The following is a 24,111-nucleotide window of genomic DNA, read 5'->3' as shown; positions in this document are numbered from 1 at the left end:
TTGACACAGTTAATCATAACATTCTAATATCTAAACTTATTAACTATAATTTAACAGAAAGGACAGTGGCCTGGTTCCAATCATATCTCACAAACCGTGAACAATGTGTTGCCATCGGCAATGCAAAGTCATCACTACAAAAAGTTAAAACGGGCATTCCGCAGGGTTCGGTATTGGGACCGATACTCTTCAGTATGTTCATAAATGATCTCCCTGACTCCTGTCCAGACGCAGGTTTTCAAATGTATGCAGACGATGCTGTTTTATATGCTTATGGTAAAACAGCGGCTGCAGTCTCGCAAAAATTAAATGAACAACTGGAGACTGTAGCTCACTGGCTGAACAGGTCATGTCTAGCACTCAATGTAAGTAAAACAGTGTCAATGTGTTTTTCCTCTGGGAGGTGCACCACGTCCACAATCTTAAACAACAGTATCCTTGACAAACCAATAAATCAGGTTACAGAGGTTAAATACCTTGGCCTGATATTGGATGAACATCTTAGATTTGATAAACATATACAGAAGATCAGCAAAACAGTTAGATTGAACTTATGCACTTTTAGACTAATTAGAGATTGTTTATCATTTGAAGCAGCAAATATATATCTGCATTCAATGATTCTCTCTCACCTTGGCTACTGTATAACTGCATGGTCACAGGCAGGTCTCACAGCAACAAGACCACTGGAGAGACTGTACAATCGTGCTTTAAAAATTCTAGCTAAAAGGCCAATTAGAGCTCATCACTGCGATGTTCAGCGGGATCTGAACATGATGAGCTTTGATAATTATATTGCTTTGTCAAATATCAACCTGATATATAAATGACTGCATGGTCAAGCCCCTCAAGTGCTCTGTGACCTATCCCAACCTATACAGGCAGTTGGGAGGTCTACCAGGGGGGCTGTAGCAGGGAACTGTAGAATACCCCACCGTAAAACATCCTTTGGTCAGTCCTCGTTTTTAATTAAAGGTCTTAATTTATGGAATAGTTTGCCCCCAGAATTCAAGGCCAATCACAGTCATGGGTCGTTCAGATGTCAGATGAAGGAATTTCTAAAAAACAACCAGATATGTAATCATGTGTGATTCTATGTGTGTGAAGATTTGATAGAATGTGTGTGTTGCGTCTGTGTGTGTGTGTGTGTGTGAGGGGGGGGGGGTCAGTTCAGAGTGTTGTGTGTGTGTGGTGATGGAGGAGGTGCAGTTGAGTGTCTGTGTGTCTGTGTGTGTGTGTGAGGGAAGGAGGGAGGTGGGTGGCAGTTGACTATGTGTGTAAGGGGGGGGGGGTGCTATTGTACATGTTTTATCAAATTGATTAATTAGTGGATGAATGAACGAGTGACTGTACATTAATATAGGATTAGGTATGTGTATGTATATTGCCTGTCTTCTTAGATTGAATGAATGCTTGGATGAATGGATAGGTTGTATTTTAAAACAACATTAAAACAGTTTTTTATATTTTACTTTAAAAGCCCTTCTAGGGACGGGCATTGGAAATTAGCCTATGGCTACAAATGCTATGATACTTATCTGTTAGGTTGTTGTACAGCCTACATGATGTGTATTTGTCCCTACTCAAATAAACCATAACTGAACTGAACTGTGTGTGTGTGTGTGTGTGTGTGTGTGTGTGTGTGTGTGTGTGTGTGTGTGTGTGTGTGTCTGTGTGTCTCTGTGTGTGTGTGTGTGTTTGTGTGTGTGTGTGTGTGTGTGTGTGTGTGTGTGTGTGTGTGTGTGTGTGTGTGTGTGTGACACAATTGACACAAAAGACAGGGCCTACATGATAATCAGATTGCTCTACAGATCTTAGAGATCACAGAGATCATAATGGGATCTTTATGTTTTTAGGCCACTGATGGTGCAAAGGAGCCATTGTCAGTGGACTGTATACAGTAGAGGGCGTGGCATGATGATCGTTCTGGGATGTGCTTTGTCACTGTGAGGTTAGCTATACGGGCGTGAATGGTGCACTGTTCACAGACTACTGACTGTCTCTGTCTTATCTTTTGCTGATTTTTTGCTGCCAAATCGTGTCTGGATTCAAACACACACATCTGTGTGTGTGTGTGTGTGTGTGTGTGTGTGTGTGTGTGTGTGTGTGTGTGTGTGTGTGTGTGTGTGTGTGTGTGTGTGTGTGTGTGTGTGATTCCCACACGGGAGTATGCCTACCTCGCTCACGTGCACAAATATGAACATAACCTTGAGCCAGTGGACTGTGAACGTTCCCACATGCGAGGTCAAACCCAATGAAACAGTAGTACCGGTGCTTATGTCAAATCTGCTTAATGTGTTTACATGTAAACAATGCTGGTTAACACTCCCTCACACCTTCTTGATGAGATTTTAATCTTGGTTGTTTGTCGGGTGTGGGTGTTAAGGATCACTTAAGGATAAATTAACAATTAAGTAAACAATTAACAATACTTTTTTTACTCTTCGGATGAGCAGTAGGCTGGTGCTCATACAATGGTTAAAATAACATTAACAAGTTTCTTTTACTTTAGTTTAGTTTATTAGGATCCGCATTAGCTGGACGCAGACCCAGCTATTCTTCCAGGGGTCCAACAATAAAATCACACACAGTTAAAAGTTCTACACAATTCTGTACATTCATTTAAGCACCATACATTGAAAAGAAAGCATCATACATTGAAAAGAAAAGTTATCATAGGTTATCAAGTTTTCATGCCTCTAGGGCATGGCTTTGCCCATAGCATGTGTTTGTTTTGTTATTTATATCTCATCTATTGAGTAATCACAGGGAGAGTGTTGATAAAAGGGTTTATTTTCAGGGACCACCATGCAGAGACATCGTGCTGCTGTGGACTCTGGACTTTGAAATGACATGGTGAATCCTACACACAAAAAAATACTGGGTTATTTCTTTACCCAAATACTGGTTTATGACAATTTTACTACTTATTGGGTTTTTTATACCCACACTGGGTAATTTGATAGAAACATGCTGGGTTATATGTTTACCCAATTATTGGTGTGTGGTCGTTTGACCATATACTGGGTTATGCTAACCATTGATGAGTTATTATACCCAATCACTGGGTTTATCATAACATTTGAAATCAGAGCCAGCCAACGGACTTTTTCCTGGAAGTCAACTGAACTGGGGAAAACCTTCAACAACAAGGAAAGGTTTGTAATGAATTAAACTAATATGTGTGCTGTCTAAGTAGTAAACTTGATATAACGGTAAAAAATGGACAAGGCGCCACCATTTAGACAGTGTTTCTCATGTTATCACAAGATTTTAACCACCACGGTCTCGAAGTGATTAGCACGTTCAAACACGCTACGTTGACCTAATAGGTAGCGTCAGATATTATTCGATTAGGCCTACTTCCTATCCTACATATAGCCTAATTGCAGTAAACACCTGACTTCTCTTTTTCATTTATAAAACACGGTGGAAACGGTGGCCGAGCTGTGGGCGAGGCTAGCAGCAGCTTCAAGCTTACAAAAAAACTAGCTATCAGCAAGCTAGCTCTAGTTAGATATGAGTCTAGCTAGCATGTTCTAACTAGTAATTGAAGCAGAAAGTGAAGTATTTTATTCTTAACATCCCCTGCCGTTGTGCTGCACTTGTTAGATTTGTTTGCAGCCCGTGTCTGAATGAGAGACAACTAGGGGTGTCGGGTGATGGGACATTATAACTAAACCGAAGCCTTTTATTTTGACGTTCGTAATTACATTCTGCAACTTGACATTGTTTAGCGATTACGTGCAGCTGGCTGTCAGTTAGTTGCAGATAGCAGTGGTTTAGTGCTGGTATGAAACGCCAAACTTAGTGAGCTCACGGGGAGAGTGCCTCCGCAGTAAATTCTACAACTTGTCAAGGCACTTTGTAAAATGATTTCCCCTCGCGGCTTGTCTGCTCCTCTAGTCCGGCGACGTCTAGTGGGCTACCTCTAGCCGGTGAGTTGCTAATTGTTTGTGGTTAGACGAGCGTAGGCAATTATTTTATCAAGGGCATCCTGATGTATGCTCTGCTCACTGGAGCTTTACGGATGTTTTCTTGTTGCTGCGCTGCTCTGTCACCCGCCTGTGCGTCTGGGGTCGAGTTTGGGATGGGATATGTGACGTCGGTCTGGACCATCCCAGCATACTGAGGCTATCCCTCTGAATATGTGTGTCTCGTTATTGCTTGTGCATGTGTTAAGATCCTTTACTATGCTTTATGCTTCACCCGAACAGTTTTGAGTATGCACTCACTGTATTATTAATCACCAGGTTAACCAGAGATCGCACTGGCGTCCGGATCCTTTGTAAGCTGATCACGTTATGTCCGTCTGTGCTAAGGTATGTGCAAACATTGTATATTGTAGCATTATTCACCAGACGCCTCAGAGGATGCCATCAATGCAATTGTTTTGAATTAGGCCTCTTTTAAAGCCACGTCAGTCACTCACTAACAGTTTCAGCACGAGACTTTCTGCATTATGTTTAACAGGGGAATAACTGTCCACATTGTCAGAAGCCCGAACAAATTAACTGCAGATAACTAGTTCTAATGCAGCCATGCAATGGTCACCTCTCCACATCAACACTGACACTTTCAACTGGCTAAAGATATTTGTTTCTGTGTGATTTGATATATAGATGCTGCCAAACCAAGGCATTGCTTGGAAAGAAAGTATTTCTTATATGTTGCCTTTTTTGTCCTAGACTGGAAGTGACTGAAAGACAACACAGATGCATTCTTTCAGCAAGGTTAGTATTGCTGCTTCTCAATATGTGTAGCCTGCCATTATTGTAGGAATACCCAATAAAGCCAAAACAATGATCACATGCATGCATTTATTATGATTGTAGATTGGAACTTAACACCTCAATCTCTAGCTTCTTGCTATACATGGGTTCTTAGTGTTTATCAATATGATGTTATGAAGAGGGGCAAGACACTGGCAGCCAACCACGTGAGCTAATTTTTTGACCGACAGCGCTTTCCAACAATCAGAGGTTGAGTTGTGCACAGTTAGCTTTGCGCAGTCAGGTTATAAACAAATTTTAGAATCCATGTATAAAGAAGAGATTAAAGCACCAGCACAGTTGGGATACTGTATGATATTGATAAAGCATTTGCTTAGCCTTCAGACCCATGTAATTAATGCCTGTTTCCTTTATAGAACAGGAAGTAACATTCAGTAATACCTTGAGCAGCACTTGCTAACTCTCCCTCTCTTTCTCTCTCTTTCTCTCTCTCTCTCTCTCTCTCTCTCTCTCTCTCTCATGTACTTATTTCTAAGGTGACCAAAATCTGTTTCACTCTGCAGCACTTGTCCTGGAGGTTTTGTAGACAGAGTGAGTATCTGGATACTTCAATATACAGCCATGGAAAAAAGACAATATTTTCTTTAGAATTTTGAAGAAAATGTATTTGCCAGTTTATAGAATGAAATAGCAATGTTTGTTTTACTCAAACACACACCTATCTATGACCGAGGTGCTGCTTGGATTTTTTTTCTAATGTGTTGCCTTTTTTGTCCTAGACTGGAAGTGACTGAAAGAAAACGGAGACTTATTCTTTCAGCAAGGTTAGTATTGCTGCTTCTCAATATGTGTTGCCTGCCATTAATGTAGCCATACCCCATAAAGCCAAAATAATGATCACATGCATGTATTTATTAGGAATGTAGATTGGAACTTAACAGAACACCTCCATCTCTAACTTCTTGCTATTAAGAAAATATTAAAGCACCAGCACAGTTGGGATACTGCATGATATTGATAAAGCATTTGCTTAGCCTTCAGGCCCATGTAATTAATGTCTGTTTCCTTTATAGAGCAGAAAGTAACATTCAGCAATACCTTGAGCAACACTCGCTAACTCTCTCTCTCTCTCTCTCTCTCTCTCTCTCTCTCTCTCTCTCTCTCTCTCTCTCTCTTCCTTATTTCTAAGGTGACCAAAATCTGTTTCGCTCTGCAGCACTTGTCCTGGAGGTTTTGTAGACAGAGTGAGTATCTGGATACTTCAATATACAGCCGTGGAAAAAATGACAATATTTTCTTTAGAAATTTGGAGAAAATGTATTTAGCAGTTCATAGAATGAAATAGCAATGTTTGTTTTACTCAAACACACACCTATCTATGACCGAGGTGTTCCTGCACGGTTCACTTTCCTCAGGCCGCGAACCGGCCACCTCATCAACGCATCTGGTTTGGCAATGGGAGGCACAATACAAGACTGCTGAGCTAAAGGACCGGTCAGCTACCCCACAGTTACCGCACTGTATTGAGGCTTTGGGAGAGAGGTTTTTACTAACGTTCCTGTAACGGAGGCTAACTAGCACAGAGTTGGCGTGGAACGTTGGTAAACCTCCCTCCGATAGCCTCATACAGTCTCGTGCCGTTGGGCCGAGAGACTAGTCTCTTGGCCCAGCGGTATCGTACTGTGTCTCCCATTGCCGAACCGTTGTAGTTGACTAGGATGCAGGTTCGATCCCCGAGGGTGGTGAACAGGTGCAAGATGACCTCCGTCACAGTGGTGCCGTGACCCGTAGTCTCTTGGCCCAGCGGTATCGTACTGTGTCTCCCACTGCCGAACCGTTGTAGTTGACGAGGATGCCCGAGGGGGGTGAACAGGTGCAAGATGACCTCCGTCACATTCCACCTCACACTTTGATAGTTGGCCTCCTTTACATATACATAGTAAAATCAGAAAAACTGAACATTTTCAAGTGGTCTCAGATTTTTTCCACATATGTGTATACTATTTATTTACATGACTATGAATTAGTCATATTCTACATATTCTACAAGTTTAGGGTCGGGGAAAAAGTTTTATTTCGTTCAGTGATAATCTCCCACATATGTTCATGAAAGGTTAATTTTTAGTTCATTAACTTGAATTGAAAACACAGTTCAGGGACACCAATAATCTCCATGTTTCTGGCAGTCATGGGTAAGTAATGGGGGGGATGAATAATAGCTATACTCCTCCATCTGCCTACTGCCCGAACATGGTCCAAAAAAAGAGAGTGTGCCTGGACATCTCAAGTTCAAAAACTTCAAAATGAACATAAATAACAAAGGTCTGCGCAGTGACGGACACTTGCATGTCAACAAGCATCTTTTATGAAAGATTCATCTAATGTATTTCAACATGAGTAATTTGTTTTTCTTACTTTTTTCTATGGTTGTAGGTGACTGAACGAAAACCTAAATGGTAAGCCTCTGTTTCTCTTTTGAATATGTGTACCATTCATGTTTCCTTAAAAAGCCAAAAGACAGTAGGTCTACAAGTTACTATATATTTTGTACAAAGGAGAAAGAATCTGGTGCCACACGGATGTCTATTTTCTGTTATTTATATTTTCAGTGCAGTAAGACTAACGTCTCGACATGCGTCTTCAGAGGATGAAGACGCATGTCGAGACGTTAGTCTTACTGCACTGAAAAATTAAATAACAGAAAATAGACATCCGTGTGGCACCAGATTCTTTTTCCTTTGTACTTATCATTTAGTCCTGCTCTGGTTGCACCGGAGTGTTAATTTAGAAGCACAGAGTGCGTATCTCCTTTGTTTTTACTACATATTTTGTCAGATTGGGTTGAACTGGAAACTTCATTTACATGTTTGTATTTTGCACATTGCATGAATATTGGATTCACAACTCATTGGAGTGTATAGTCTGTGTCTTGCAATTTCTTCACATTATAATTGTAATGTGTTAATGTGTAACTGAATGCTAAGTTGCCGTCTTTCTTTTCATTCAGAGAAATGCTGTGTACCTCATCTTGAACTCTTTCACATGGTGATTCCTACACATAATTGCACACTGTATGTGTTTAGCTATCCTATCTTACAAAGACTTATTGCCAATACTGTATCTGCCTTTCCTCAATACAATGTAAAAAGTGCTGCATAGACCATTTAGAGAAGCAATGTCTCATGACTTTTGCTGTATGTTTATTTTTGATCAAGTTTCATTTGTTTTGTAAAATATCTTTGCAGATTTTCTTTTCGTGCCTGGACACTTTTTTCCTTTCAAATATTGCTTTGAATTGATGCAAATTGAAGAACGTGAATCCCTGGTAATAAAGGAAGGTTGACCAGAAAATAATTTCTCTCTCCATTGATTCATTGCTTTGATGTGTTTTCGTATATTGTCATTGAATTATCACATATGTTAACATGTATACAATAATGTATACAAATTACTTAAAACATTAATAGTGATCAGATTGGTTCTATTTGAGCAATGGTTATCAGTGACTTGAGTGTTTAAAATGGTCAAATGTGTTGCATATTGTTAAAGTGATATTTAACCATTTCTGGAAATAGGCAGATATTTACACATCCCCTTGAGTAATTGAGCCTTACTTTTCTCCTGTTCTTTCAGCCATTTCCTGAGTTTGGCAATGCAACTTCTACCTCCAAGCAGGCAATTATCATTGACCAGTGGCATTAACTAGCTGCTGGCTGGTCCCATAAGATTCAATGATAGTTGCTTGCTTGGAACTCGACATAATTTGTCAAAGGGAACAACTGAAATAATTGGAGAAAAGTAAAAGGCAATTCCCAAATAACCCAGTTTCCACCAATGTTTAACCCAGTATCACCCAGTCACTGAGTAACTATTGGACAGCACACATACTGGGTTATTTTTACCCATTGGATTGGGTTATTATTTTAACCCAGTGAAATGGGTTAACTCAGCAACCCAGTACAGGGTATTTCTGACCCTACGGCTGGGTTAATTTAACCCATTACTGGGCATGTTGTATTGACCCAATGCTGGGTTATAAATACTAACCCAATCCATTGGGTAAAAATAACCCAGTATGTGTGCTGTCCAATAGTTACTCAGTGACTGGGTATTAGAATACCCAATTTGGGTTATTTTTAACCCAGTATTTTTTAGTGTGTATATTTAGTCTAGGGGACCCGCATGCTTTTTCCTGCAAATTAACACTTATTACTTATCTTTCTCGTAACTTAAAGTGGATACATAATTATTACTAATCACATTATTATTACTTCTTACTTGTTACATTGTTATTGGTCCTGTCTGGTACTACTGAGTTGTAGGCTAATGTATGTCTTGTTAAATATCAGTCCTGTTTGTCTGTCTTTGCATGGGAGAAACGCAATTTGAATTTCCTTGCATGACCTGTGTATATGAAGAAATTGGCAATAAAGTTGACTTGACTTGATAAAGTAGATACACAAAGTACATACACAATTACAAATAATTTTAGGCCTATTTAGGCCTATTAGTTCAAACTATTACAATAAGACAGTGTAGTCACATGATTCTGACTGAGTATTTTGTAACACATCTTAAAATAACCCCTTATTCTAATGTTACAAAGTTTGTAATACAAACATAACAAACTGAACATCAGTGATTTGATATTATTTCTTATACAGTATGTCCTGCTAATTTGTAAACATATTCTTGTGGAGCATACATTGCATGCTAAATTTTTCAGCATTTAACACCTATAATGCCCTTTTTCTTTATTTCTTTTTTTCTTATTCGTGTAATACAGGGGAGAAATAATTATACTTGTAGTTAACTGTTTCCGTCAGCAGGGGTCCATGGTCTCTGTGAAATCCTTCACTGTGACAACACATAAGCACCGCCTCGCCTGGTTGGACACAGTCTTTCGATATGCTGCTTTCTGACTGGGCAGAGGCTAAACTTAACCGAGCCTCTATTGGTTACTGGGCGTCTCCAAAATGAAATATGCAAATGAGCCCGATATGCCGCCTGATATTTGAGGCCGAGTTGAGTTGCTCTGCAACTGTGCTTTCTGCAAAAGCTGAGGGGGCGTGAACTGTAACGCAAGCTAAGGAGATGTTTTAGCAGAAGTTCACCTACTTCCCTGTCTGAAGAACTTCAAAGGCTAGTTCTGGAATGGTTTAAAAAGTTATGAATTCTACCAGGTAAGAGGAGTTTTAAACCATGCACTCTGTGTTTCTATATGGAATGGGTTCATTCATTCCTTTTTAAAATCTTTGCTGGCTGAAAGTTGTGCTGTGTGATGTTTAACTTGTAAGATATATCCAATCTGTCTTTCTTTAGAGTCTAATGCAAACATTTAAAAGAGAAGTACTAAAAACAACAACAACAACATCAACAACCACAACAACAAAACAGCACACAGTTAGTCCTCTATAGATAGTCTAATGTTTTATAATGCCAAACTGAGAATATGCAGAAGCTCTCCTGACTTCTTGCCACTGTTACTTTGTCAGTGCAGCAGACTGAAAAGAGAATTGCACCATTGTGAGATGTACTTAGTCCCTCCCTGCACCACCTGTTGCTGACAGAACAAAATGTCTTTGCCTCATTATGTTTGCTATTATTATTATTAATAATAATATTATTATTCATTACATATGCATTATTATTCATACATATGTAGCCTATTATGTGACTTTGCTCCATGTTCCCCCCTCCCTGGTAGCTTCTTCCATGTTCTGAGTGCGTGAACGTGAGGGAATGTGAACACGTGGGACATTACAGTTTTATTCTAGTACACTTATAATAAATAGAATGAATAATAACAATGTGCCTTTGCTCCATGTTCCCCCCTTCCTGCTAGCTTCTTCCATGTTCTGAGTGCCCCGATGCCCGGTCCCACCATGCCTGTGGACGTGGCCATGCAGCTGTACATCGCCAGCTCGCCGCCGCTGCGCAGCTTCCTCAGCTCCTACGAGGACTGCCGCGCGGCCTCCCGCAACCTGGCCAACGCCCAACGCTCCCACTGCTACAAGCCCCTGCGGCCCTGCCTGAGCTCCAGGCGCCGTTCAGGCGATGACGACCTGGACCGCCTGGACCTGGAGCCTCCCTGCCTGGCCGGCTGGCAGAGCGACAACAGCCCCACCAAGGTCGCAGCCAAGGACAAGAAGCGGGTGGTGTTCGCCGACTCCAAGGGCATGTCCCTGACGGCCGTGCACCTCTTCTCCTCCGGCGGCAACGCCATGATGGACGACCCGGCGGCGGAGGTGACCCAGGCGCTGTCGCGGCTGCAGTTGGAGCTGGAGAACGCCACCAGGGCCATCACCACGGCAGCGGCGCCGCCGGCGTCCCAGAGCCTGACGCTGGACTTCCCCCAGCCCTCCGCCGACTACCTGGACTTCCGAAGCCGGCTGCTCAGGAACCAGGTGTGCCTGGAGAACTGCACGCTGCAGGAGCGCTCGCTCACCGGCACGGTGAAGGTGCGCAACCTGGCCTTCGAGAAGTCGGTGCAGCTGCGCGTGACCTTCGACTCCTGGCGGAGCCTGCGCGACGTGGACTGCACCTTCATGAACAACGTGTACGGCTGCCAGGAGACGGACACCTTCGCCTTTGCCGTGGAGCTGCCGTGCTACGTGGCGCCTGCTAACCGCGTGGAGTTCTGCGTCTGCTACCGCGCGGCCGACCAGACCTACTGGGACAATAACGACGGCGACAACTACCGACTGGTCGCCGCGGCGCCGTGGCAGAGCAGCCACGAAAGCAAGTGGTCGCCAACGTCCAATAAGAAGAAGGAAACCTCCACCTCCATCCTCACCAACAAAAACAACAACAACAACAACAGTAACGCTGCTGCAGGCCCCAAGAAGCCTATCCGGAAGCTGGGTGCTCAGCTGGGCAGCCCATCGCGGATCACCACTGGCTTCTTCCCAGGGTGGCAGACTTGGGATTGCATCGAGAATAGCAACCCCTACTGGTGATGGTGGCAGTCGTGGTGGCGATTTACAAGAAACATCACAAGTGTATCAAAAGACCTTCCCAGTGAGACATCTTGCAGAGTGGGAACTTAAGAGTGCACTCCATGTGCAGATGAAACTGTTTCAATGATGACACTTAAAAAAAAAAAATGGAACCAGAGAAGCTGACATGTGGGGACAAAGGGGTCAGTTGTCATGGGCCCAACGAGAGTGGGGGCCCAGATTTGAGTTGACGTTACATTGCATGTATTGGGTGAGTGGGCCCTTCAGATGACTTTGTTCAAGAGCCAGCCAAAGCTGTCAACGGCCCTGGTTGGAACAGTAAGAAAAGGTTGTTACGTTAATGTAAAATAAGACTTGATACCTACATACAAAATGCCTTGGCGTTGTACAGGTCCAGTATGTACCATACTACACAGACAAGTGAACTCTGCTTTGACATTTCTCAGCCTGTTGTCTCGACCTTATTAGCAGCTCAACCTGTTTGCTGGTCTTACAGATTTTTTTTGCACATAAACTGACTTGAACTGAACTGAAGCCTGACTTCATATTGACTCTTCATATTGAAGGTGCTCTCCCTTTAAAAAAAATGTCCTCTCTGTGCAAGGAAGGAGTCAGGGGAGATTTGTCAAGTCAAGTCAAGATATCAAGTCAAGATATCAAGTCAAGATCAGAGGTGGAGCTATAATGGGACTCTGGCTCCTGAGCCCAGGGCCCTCCCGTATTTGTAATGGGGGCCCTGTCTGGACCTTGGCAGGCCGCATTGGGGGCCCTATCAGTGTTTTTGACCTGGGGCTCTTGGTGTAATTGTTCTGCCACTGATAAGGATAATGATGATGAACAATCATTCTTCTTTTCTTTTTACATTTCTCTTTTGACTCTGTTCCAACAGAGGGAGACACCCGAACTCCTTACTTGCTCAAGTGCCTTGCCATGTTTTGTGTTCATGTTGCAAGCTGTATCTTATTGCAATATCATGCAACTTAAATGTAAACGCTGTTAAATTGACACGCTTACGGTAGCTGCTAGTGGTGAATGTGAACATGTGGGACATTGTAGTTTTATTCTAGTACACTGCCCTGTTCTAGTGCCTTGTGTATCACTGCGATGTGAAGTTAGCTTTACTTCAAATATGTGCAATTTTCAGAGAGCTTGATAATGGAGGTGTGTGTATGATTGTGTGTGATTACAGAATGTGTGATTGAGAATGTGAGTGTGATGCAGAGAGTGCGAGAGAGAGAGAGAGAGAGAGAGAGAGAGAGAGAGAGAGAGAGAGAGAGAGAGAGAGAGAGAGAGAGAGAGAGAGAGAGAGAGAGTTTCATAGATGGATGGATGGATGGATGGATGGATGGATGGTGGAATGGAATGTGTAAATAAACTTTTTGTATTCTATCTTGAAACTTGTCTTGTTCTGTCTTTAATGAGGGGTTTGGTCACAGGTTTAAATTGTATTTAGTGTGTGTGAGTGAGTGTGAGTGTGTGAGTGAGTGAGTGAGTGAGTGAGTGAGTGAGTGAGTGAGTGAGTGAGTGAGTGAGTGTGTGTGTGTGTGTGAGTGAGTGTGTGACTGAGTGAGTGAGTGAGTGAGTGAGTGAGTGAGTGAGTGAGTGAGTGAGTGAGTGTGTGTGTGTGTGTGTGTGTGTGTGTGTGTGTGTGTGTGTGTGTGTGTGTGTGTGTGTGCGCGTGCGTGTGTGTGTGTGTGTGTGTCCATGCCTTCCTCCATGTGTGTGCATGGTTTGTGTTTGCTCTCTCTCCCACAGAGCAAATTGCACCACCTCTTGGGTCCTCGGGCTGGTGTATGTTCAACAGGACAGGACAGGACAGGACAGGACAGGTCAGGGAGTGCAGAGCAGAGCAGGGCCGCTGATGGCTTTGTCCAGGACCAGGACAAAGTCATCTGAAAGGGCCCCCGGCCCAATATACTGTAATGAGGACCGACTTCTGGCCTCCTCTCTCCCTGGGCCTGAGACAATTGACCCCTTTATCCCCCATTGGTCGACTTCCCTGGAGCAGAGCACACTACAGCTGCAGGGAGAGTGTCTGTAAAGAAGTCAGACTATAGCAGAGGAAAAAGTCACTAGCCGGTCCATCCTGTTGTGCTGCTGTTATGGTCCACTCACTGACACCCCCCCCTGCTCCAGCCATACACACACACAAACAAAAACACAAAACTTGCTTAAAGGCATGTGTGTGTACTACACCAGCATTTGCGTGCACACATGCAAACACACACACGCATGCACACACGCACGCACGCACACGCACGCACGCACACTGAAACACACAAACTCATATGTATGCTTGTCTTGTACATAAAGTACCATAGACCCAAATACCATAAAATACCATAGACCCAAATACCATACCATAGACCCTCCACCACACCAAACCCCACTCCAACCCCCATCTCCACTACCACCTGTCCCACACTCCATCCCCAACGTCAGCCCCACCCAGTAGTACCCTAATACCTCCCTCCCCTCTGTCCTGTCCTCCAACGCATTAAATCAGGGGAGGACATCAACTTTGCAAAATGTAACACAGAAACACACTGATCCTGACACTACCAATGTGACATTGACACTGACAATATAACAGAGACACTGACAACACAGACACTGACAACACAGACAACACAACACACACACTAACAATACAACACACACATTGACAACACACACACTGACAACACAGACACTGACAACACAACGCAGACACTGACAAGTTCAACACAGACAACACATAACACAACACAGACACAGACACTGACAACACAACACTGCCAAATGATGAAAATCAATTCACCAACCACTCAACATGATGACCCCTGAACGATTATTTTGTGTGTTCAATATTATATGCTGTAGTAGCCACTAAAATATTCATATGGCATGTCCAGTACCGTCCCAGCATTTGGCTGGTGACTGGTGTGAATGTTACATACACTATGTTCGTATCTCCTCACCATGGCATCTCAGCTATTTAACACTGCAATAGAGCCAGCTCCTGCAGCCAGACTTCTGTAAATATACACACCCGGCTTGGCCTTGGCCCTGCTAAAGCCACCGCCACTTCTCCTCTCCTCTCCTCTCCCCTCCTCTCCCCTCCTCTCCTCTCCTCTCTTCTCCTCTCCTCTCCTCTCTTCTCCTCTCCTCTCCCCTCCTCTCCCCTCCTCTCCTTTCCTCTCTTCTCCTCTCCCCTCCTCTCCTTTCCTCTCTTCTCCTCTCCTCTCCTCTCTTCTCTTCTCCTCTCCTCTCCGCTCCTCTCCTCTCATTTCCTCTCCTCTCCTCTTCCACCCATCCCTCTCTCCTCTCCTCTCCTCTCCTCTCCTCTCCTCTCTCCTCTCCTCTCCTCTCCTCTCCTCTCCTCTCCTCTTCCTCTATGCACCAGGACATGCAGACACAGTGGGTTGATTAACCATTTGCTCACCACACAACAAAAAGAGGTCAGGAGGGGAGGGGAGGGAAGTCTAGAGTAGGAGTGGCGTGGTGGTGCGATAGAGTGTGTGCTGTGTGCGTATGTGTTTGTTTGTGTGTGTGTGTGTGTGTGTGTGTGTGTGTGTGTGTGTGTGTGTGTGTGTGTGTGTGTGTGTGTGTGTGTGTGTGTGTGTGTGTGTGTGTGTGTGTGTGTGTGTGTGTGTGTGTTTGTGGTGGAGCACTTGCCTTTGTGACTACAGTGGGAGAGATCATGAGGAATGTGAAGGGAAGGGGAGAATTTCACCACAAATTTCCTTTCTATTGTAGCCGCACAATCACTCACTCACTCTCTCTCTCTCTCTCACACACACACACACACACACACACACACACACACACACACACACACACACACACACACACACACACACACACACACACACACACACACACGCGCACGAACGCACGCACGCACGGCACGCACACACGCACACAGTGCAATAGCAGTGCACACACTGTCATAAAACTAATAAAAGGGCGAGTGAAAGGCAACATACTGCAGCTATCGTTCCGTATGTACGTAGCACACACACACACACACACACTATATATATATATATATACTATATCATTTAATTTCTTGGCAACTGGTCCTGCTGTCTTATCTGCCAACACCGTAAATAGATAACCATAGTTTGCTGTAGGTCATGCATGGCTGGAGGATGTAGTTACTGTTATAATGCCGCTATTCCCCTCGTGATGCCTGACCCGTACAGCATACTGGTAGATGGCTCAAGCTGAAGACAATGCATAAGAAGCAGTGCAATATGACACGTACATTGACAGGTGACAGGTATGACAGGTACATTATACACAGGTGACACAAACACATGCACATATACACATGCACACATACAAGTGCACTGCACACACACAAACACACATGCACACACGCACACGCACACGCACACACATACACACACACATGCATCCACATGTGCACACATGCACATACACATGCACACATACAAGTGCACTGCACACACACAAACACACATGCACACACACGCACATACACACACACACGTACACACGCACACACACGCACACACACACACGTATAAACACACACACACGCATAAACACACACGTGCACACACGCACGTGAGCACACACACTTACACACACACTTTGACTGTGAATACTGTAATCCTCATTACATTGTGCTGAAACAATGTAGAAAGAGAAAGAGAAAGATCTGAAAGGATGGTTAATGAATCATCATTAATCAAAACTGTTGAATGATGTCAAAACCAATTAGTTTAATTCTGCACGGGCCGGGCCGGGCCCAGAAATAGCCCAAGTGATTGGGTTAGTAGCGAGTAGAGTAGTGGCTATGTTGGCCTGGTGGCCTCTCCTCACATGTCTGACCTCCTCAGCGGTGGGAAGTAGAGCATGGGGGAAGAGAAACAGAACTTGTTTTCATGCCCAGGACATGCCGCCGTTGAACTCTGAACATCACACTTAAGTGGTGAACATGCAGACTGTGCGATCTTTATTTCCGTTTGTCCGAGATTCCACGTTTGTGTTGTCATTTGTTTTCTTGTTTCCCATGTTTGTTTGTCATACAGTACTTGTCTTGGATGGAGGGGGGGGGGGTCTTATTGTTTATCCAATGCTGTGTGATACTTGCTCACTTGCTTCTCACAAGACAAGGACTTGAGTTGTCTGGCCTCAGAGACAGAAAGACTAAGCCAGTTATCTCTTGCCCCATAAGTAAACACATAGGCCTAGATAGACCACTAACATTGAGCAATGAGTGATAATGAGAGATTAAGTTGAAACACAGGGAGGGGGAAGAGCAACATGAGGAGAGAGAGAGAGAGAGAGAGAGAGAGAGAGAGAGAGAGAGAGAGAGAGAGAGAGAGAGAGAGAGAGAGTGTGTGTGTGTGTGTGTTTCATAGATGGATGGATGGATGGATGGTTGTAACGCCGCATTATGTAATAACGGTGCAATATGTAATAATGTAACAAATTATTACATAATGTGGTGACAATTGCCGCATTGTGTAATAATTTACGCATTTCGTAATACATTTCTTGAACGCATTTTGTAATAACTTCTTACTCATCGTGTAATAAATTATTACAAAATGCGAAATGTATTACGGAATGCGGCCGCAACTTTTTTTTTGTTGGAAATGTAATAACATGGTGCATTATGTAATAATCTATATGGATATGTTTTTTCTGCACTTGGATTCAGTACACACATAGTCTCAGTGACATGGTAGTCACTGCCCTCTCTCTCTCTCATTCTTCTCAGTTCTCAAACTGCTCGAGAGTCGCGAATGATGCGGTTAAAACCGTTAAGAAATCATTTCACAACTTGTTGCGTGCAACGAGTCCAACGAATGTCTCGCACTTTCTGCTACATTACACCAATTTACAGCGACATTAAATAGGCCAGGTCTAAACACTTCACGAGGTGGTGAAAACTTGTCTTGCACTTGCATGGGTCTGTGGCGAGAGAGAGAGAGAGAGAGAGAGAGAGAGAGAGAGAGAGAGAGAGAGAGAGAGAGTGTGTGTGTGTGTGTGTGTGTGTGTGTGTGTGTGTGTGTGTGTGTGTGTGTACGCACGGAGACAAACCTGGCCCATATTGATCTTAAGCCCCATCTTGGCTCTTTGGAAATATTCTTACCATTACAAAGGCTATTTTAATATTTTCCCCCAAACAACATGAATCAAATCCCAGGAAAAGACCAACCATTATAAGTGACTCGTGGGGATCTGTCCATGCTGGTGGTGCTTAATTTTTCCCGATATTTGCCCGTGGAGTAGTGAGTCTTTCATGTCTGCCTACATGACCTTGCGCGCCAGGGTCTGACCATGGTGCTTTTTGCCCGTGGAGTAAGGAGACTTTCTTCTTGCAAAGCAAGAAGTCATAGCACCCGAGAAAAATGTCACTCTTGTTAAAAATTACATAGGTATGCTTATGTCCTATTTTCAATTTCAGTCCACTGTTCAGTAGGCCTATTAGGCTGCAATCAAATTCAATAGCCTATATGCTCATCCACATGCACGCGAAAAACAATAATAACAATAACAATAACTCTCTCTCTCTCTCTCTCTCTCTCTCTCTCTCTCTCTCTCTCTCTCTCTCGCGCGCGCGCGCGCGCGCCACAGACCCACGCAAGACCTGGCCTATTTAATGTCGCTGCAAATTGGTGTAATGTAGCGGAAAGTGCAAGACATTCGCTGGACTCGTTGCACGCAACAAGTTGTGAAATGATTTCTTAACGGTTTTAACCGCATCATTCGCGACTCTCGAGCAGTTTGAGAACTGAGAAGAATGAGAGAGAGAGAGGGCAGTGACTTCCATGTCACTGAGACTATGTGTGTGCTGTGCCTACTGAATCCAAGTGCAGAAAAAACATATCCATATAGATTATTACATAATGCACCATGTTATTACATTTCCATGAAAAAAAAAAGTTGCGGCCGCATTCCGTAATAAATTTCGCATTTTGTAATAATTTATTACAAGATGAGAAAAAAGTTATTATGAAATGCGTTCAAGAAATTTATTACGAAATGCGTAAATTATTACACAATGCGGCAATTGTCACCGCATTATGTAATATGTTACATTATTACATATTGCACCGTTATTACATAATGCGGCGTTACAATGGTGGAATGGAATGTGTAAATAAACTTTTTGTATTCTATCTTGAAACTTGTCTTGTTCTATCTTTAAGAGAGAGAGAGAGAGAGAGGGAGAGAGAGAGAGAGAGAGAGAGAGAGAGAGAGAGAGAGAGAGAGAGAGAGAGAGAGAGAGAGAGAATCCATTTGGATAATGTTCAGTGTACGATTTAGAGATATGAATTGATTAAACTCCCTGCTTTTGCCCCTCTTATCCATTTGGCAAGCTACCGTACATGAAAAAGACACACGGTCACGCTTCAATATCAGCTGAAAGGGCTTGTGATGCAATGCCATGCCCCGTCGTCTCATGTACATCAGATGGTATTTCAATACTATTATTCAAAGGGGCTAACAGTGAATTAGGTACAGGCATAGTTGAGAACATGAGAAGAAGGGGGGGGGCACCTGAAGAAGTGACCTTATGACCAGTATACCAGCATGATGGTGTCTCAGGGCTGGCGTGTAAGATATAAACATGCCTTTTACAAACACATAATATAGCAACTGTGGGACACGCGTCACTGACTGCGTCTCACCCACAAACCAAGTCATCTGCAAATTGATATGTGACGACTGTTTACAAAATAGATATGAGACGTTCAGTCTGACATAATTCAAAATGTCTATTTATGGACAATGGTCTGAATTCAGCAGCAGTCCAGTAACCACTAATCAACCAGTCATCTCTCGTCATCACAATTGCATCAGCAAAGATGACGGTGAGATGCAGGCATGTCCTATATCCAGCCAATAGGGCAGACATGACTGAGCAAACACAATGCATCATGGGGTACGTTATGTTCTTCATAATGACAACTGTTCCTATATGGGTTAGGGAGGTGGACTTGAGATTAGTGGGTTGCAGGTTCGAATCCAGCAAGGGCGCTTAACCCCACATTGCTCCAGGGAGTGTAACCAATACCCTTTATCTAAATAACAGGCCCTACATAAGCACAGTAACCGCGCAAATAGACCAGGCGCGATACGATTCAAGTGACAGAGTGCAGCAGCAAGCGATACGAGCGATTGAGGAGACTAGAGTATGTCCGTACAGGCAGAAGGCAAAGCATTCAAGCATTCCCATTGGCTGTGGTCACTGACCTCTATACAGTCATTGGCTGTCGCGGCTTGTCACCGAACCGCGTCATAGAAAGTTGAAAAGATTTCAACTTCAAACTGTCGCGCTCGTCGCGCAAATCACTCTAGTCTCCAGAATCGCTTTTGTCGCGCGACTCAATACAAAGTCAATTACTTCCGTCGCTCGCCTCACTCAGATCACCGCTGGTGTATTTCTGCTGTAAGTATTGTAGTACAGGTGGTCTACACACAGTTGTGCTCCAAAAGAAAAGCCATAGCATTTCATAACCAGGTGCAGTGTATAGCGAGTACAGCAATAGAACAAAGCACAGAGGTCCACGAGGCCAGCTGTGTCATAGTCCAGTCTTCTTTGTACACACACACACACACAGACACAGACACAGACACAGACACACACACACACACACACACACACACACACACACAGACACAGACACAGACACAGACACACACACACACACACACACAGTGTGAGAGGGCTCACTAATCACTGATGTCCCCCAGGGTTCTTAGGGTTATCTGTCTCCTCTATTAGTGTTAGCCAGGGAGCGAGGGGTTATTGGTGTGTGCACTTCTGAGCTAAATACCTGTGTTTTGTTTGATGACATGCTCCCTGAGGCAGCGTGGGCTCAGCTTAGCTGAGGAGTGCCCTGACCGCATGAACAAACCAGCTTTTGTCCACACTTGGAACTCCTGCTCCCTTCCCTCCCTTCTAGACTCCCCTGGGCTAGGTTACCGCTTAGCCTCTCAGACACTGCCATGAGCACCAGGCATGGACACATGCTGACACTCCTTACCAACCAATAAGCTGTGGATGGTGGCTGTGTGTGTGTGTGTGTGTGTGTGTGTGTGTGTGTGTGTGTGTGTGTGTGTGTGTGTGTGTGTGTGTGTGTGTGCGTGCGTAGGTGTGTGTGTGTGTGTGTGTGTGTGTGTGGGGGGGGGGGGTTAGATCTGTGTGTGTGTGTGAGCATGTCAGTGTACCGCACATGTTTGTGTTCTTATGCTGTACGTTTGTGTGTGAGTGAGTACGTGTACGATGTGCACATGGGGCTGGGTCATCAAGGAGGCCTCTTGTTCGTTACTGTGGTTGAGTGGCCTAATGCAGCCAATTATTTTTGCACACGACTTTGTCAAACACACACACACATACACACACACACACACACACACACACACACACACACACACACACACACACACACACACACACACACACACACACACACACGTGAGCGCGCACACACACACACACACACACACACACACACACACACACACACACACACACACACACACACACACACGTGAACGCACACCCACACCCTCCCACCTGTGTTTGTGTTCAGGCTCCTCACTCATCTTACCATCCGTGTTTGCCAGCCTGCAGAGATGAAGCAAATTTACATTTGGCAAATCCTTGGCAAACGGTGGCCTGTGCAAGTGCCAGCAGAGTTCTAAATACAGTCACTGGAGCCCGCTAACCAACCATGACATGCAATTTTGAAAATCCCCAAAAATCTCCAAGCACAATGTTCAGTGTACGATTTGGAGATATGAATTGATTAAACTCCCCGCTTTTGCCCCTCTCATCCATTTGGCAAGCTACCGTACATGAAAAGGACACACGGTCACGCTTCAATATCAGCTGAGAGGGCTTGTGATGCGATGTCATGCCCCGTCGTCTCTGTGAAAATAGCATGAGATCAGATGTACAGTACATCAGATGGTATTTTACTGATACTATTATCCAGAGGGGCTAAATTCGAATTAGGAATAGTGCACCGTTCTCCTGGAGCAGTGTGGTGTTAGCGGCCTTGCTACGAGGACCAGTAAGCTGTGGATGCGTTAGCTCACTTGCTACAAGGCCGTTCTTAAGCTAACCTATTGATGCATCAATATCGCAGAGAGTGAAAAAGGCAAATTAATGGCAAAGTTTCTTTATTGACCTCCGCTCCCTGTTTGCTATGGGTATACTTTCTACGTGCATGGCATGCATACTGTAGTTAGGATAGGAATTTTGCATAGGTTCAAAAGTTCAAAGTTCAAAGTACTTTATTTGCCATTTGTGCATAAACTAGTAGTCCAAGCACATAGGAACTCTTGTGCAGGCCCTCTGAGTCAATAAATAGAATTAAATAGGAAAATAGGCATTTTGTATGGGACGGTGCTCACAGATCTCACCCATCTGAATTTCTGATCTTTGTTAGATTGGGCTCTGTCTACTAATGTTATGCAACACCAAGGTTGTTGGGCCACAGTTATCTACATAGTCAGAAGCACAAGGTCACACTTGTAAACAACATGTCTAAGCATTTCTTTTGATTTGTAGTTCATTTGGCAAGGACAATGCAGAGCACATTATTACAAACATGACATAACAAGGCCATGACAGAACTTGTAGATGCGAATACCTAGAAGGTTTATAGCCAGATGGCTAATTTGCAATGCCACTCCCATTGAAATAACAGCTGATTTGTAGGCTATATCATGGCTCTTTGGGACCTAAGCACCACTCAATCTGTCATTCAGAAGTGTGATATTTCTGTTTCCATTTGAGATGGCTCTATCCAGACACAGGCCTCGCTGTTCACTTTATGCTTCCTTGTACAGCCTACAGGGACCTGTACGCAGACTAAAAATTGTCTTGACATCTTAACATACAGCATCTGCTTTGTGTCTGGGTGCTGCATCACTGTATATGCTGACTTATTTATAATGACCAACATTATCCGTTACACAATGTCACAAACAGATCACTCCTGTTCCCAAAACAAGTAGCCTACAGAGGTAGCTGTATTATGAGTCTGGACTGACTGATAAAGGTGACGTCAGATTGACTGATGTCATACTAAAAGACGTCACTACTTGCCAAGGCTGACCTTGAGGTCAAAAGTGTACAGTAAATTCTCCTTCTCATAATGTTGGTGAAAGTACAAAGATGTTATTCTTATTGCTAACTCAGCGTTATTGCTAACTCAGCTTTTATTGCTCACTCATGAGCTTCTGAATAATACAAAATTGAAAGCTTGTTACAGCTATGCTGGTTATATTACAGCAAAATACTGTACATAGTTGTCCAATTTCCTTGCCGTAATTGTTCAGTCCTTCAGTCCTTATGGCTGAAAATTATTTAATTTAGTGTTGTATGTTCCTGGGGTTTCCAGATATTTGTGCTTTAAGCTGAATGAAACACAAGCTTGTTCTCTGCCATGTGGTGGTCATGTTGTCGAGGGAAACGGCGTGATGTAATGGAGTCCATTTTAATGTGTTGGCAAATGTTATTGGCTGACTTCATTAGGTGTCAGTGGAAGCCCGGAGGTTACAACAAAGCTCACTGTTCTGCTCCTGAAATCATACACGCACACTCACACAGTCACACACACGCAGAAAACACACACACACAGTCTCTCTCTCACACACACGCAAATGCACACACACAGACACACACACACAGACACGCACACAGAAAAGTCACACACACACACACACACACACACACACACACACACACACACACAGAAAACACACACACACACACACGCACGCATGCACGCACACGCAAGCACACGCGCACGCGCGCACACACACACACACACTGGGCCTGAGTAGTGAAGTGGTAGGGGACAGGTTTTGGGGCTGCAGGCCAGCTGAGTGTGCTGTAATGTGAGTCTATGTATGGAGCACACCGTAACAGGAACATACAGCCACAACACACACACTCGCACGAACCCAGTGAACTTGCATAACCACTTCGTTAAGGCACGCAAGCACAGACACATGCACACTAGATGACCCTGAAGACATGTCAGTTGAGGCAAGTCAGCTGTCCGTTTTCTTTTCCTCCATCAAGACAGGTGAATTTACAGAAAAACCTTGCCGGTACTTTTTTTTAAACAACGTGACAATGTGACTGGGGGGAAAAAAAAACCTTGTAGGTCCATGTAACTAAACAAACACAAAACAGGTCGTATAGGTAAAACAAAACACAAAAAAAGTGTCATGTCCGATACCATACGATGCATTACATGCATTTGTACATTGTGCACACGTTGTCCAAAGTATGGCCTAGTATTAGGTTTTACTTCCCTTTTTATTCTCGACATCTCAGTGCAGAAGACATCCAAACTATGCAGGACTGTGTCCTCTTCCAGTCACACTTACATTCAGTACCCATCCAAATCCAAACTAGGACGACATTCTGG

General features: G+C 43.8%; 1 protein-coding gene and 1 long non-coding RNA gene across 3 annotated transcripts; both read left to right on the top strand.

The window, feature by feature from the left end:
* The first annotated feature begins 2,929 nt into the window (after positions 1 to 2,929).
* Positions 2,930 to 8,087, top strand: LOC134441873 (uncharacterized). 2 transcript variants are annotated; one of them, XR_010033220.1, is made up of 8 exons: positions 2,930 to 3,158; positions 4,254 to 4,322; positions 4,689 to 4,733; positions 5,270 to 5,324; positions 5,513 to 5,557; positions 5,923 to 5,977; positions 7,167 to 7,189; positions 7,741 to 8,087. It is a non-coding gene; the product is annotated as an uncharacterized LOC134441873 (long non-coding RNA). The 2 variants fall into 2 exon arrangements; XR_010033221.1 differs by lacking the exon at positions 2,930 to 3,158 and adding an exon at positions 3,169 to 3,938.
* A 1,678-nt stretch (positions 8,088 to 9,765) lies between these two features.
* On the top strand, positions 9,766 to 13,036 carry ppp1r3ca (protein phosphatase 1, regulatory subunit 3Ca). The gene is made up of 2 exons (XM_063191662.1): positions 9,766 to 9,916; positions 10,579 to 13,036. The coding sequence occupies exons 1-2, from the start codon at positions 9,903 to 9,905 to the stop codon at positions 11,690 to 11,692; spliced, it is 1,128 nt and encodes a 375-aa protein (XP_063047732.1). The 5' UTR covers positions 9,766 to 9,902; the 3' UTR covers positions 11,693 to 13,036.
* Positions 13,037 to 24,111: the final 11,075 nt, after the last annotated feature.

The sequence above is a fragment of the Engraulis encrasicolus genome, chromosome 24, assembly GCF_034702125.1.
Source record: "Engraulis encrasicolus isolate BLACKSEA-1 chromosome 24, IST_EnEncr_1.0, whole genome shotgun sequence".
Lineage (NCBI taxonomy): Eukaryota > Metazoa > Chordata > Actinopteri > Clupeiformes > Engraulidae > Engraulis > Engraulis encrasicolus.
The sequence above is the reverse complement of the archived record's forward strand: the minus strand, read 5'-3'. Positions and strand labels throughout refer to the sequence as shown.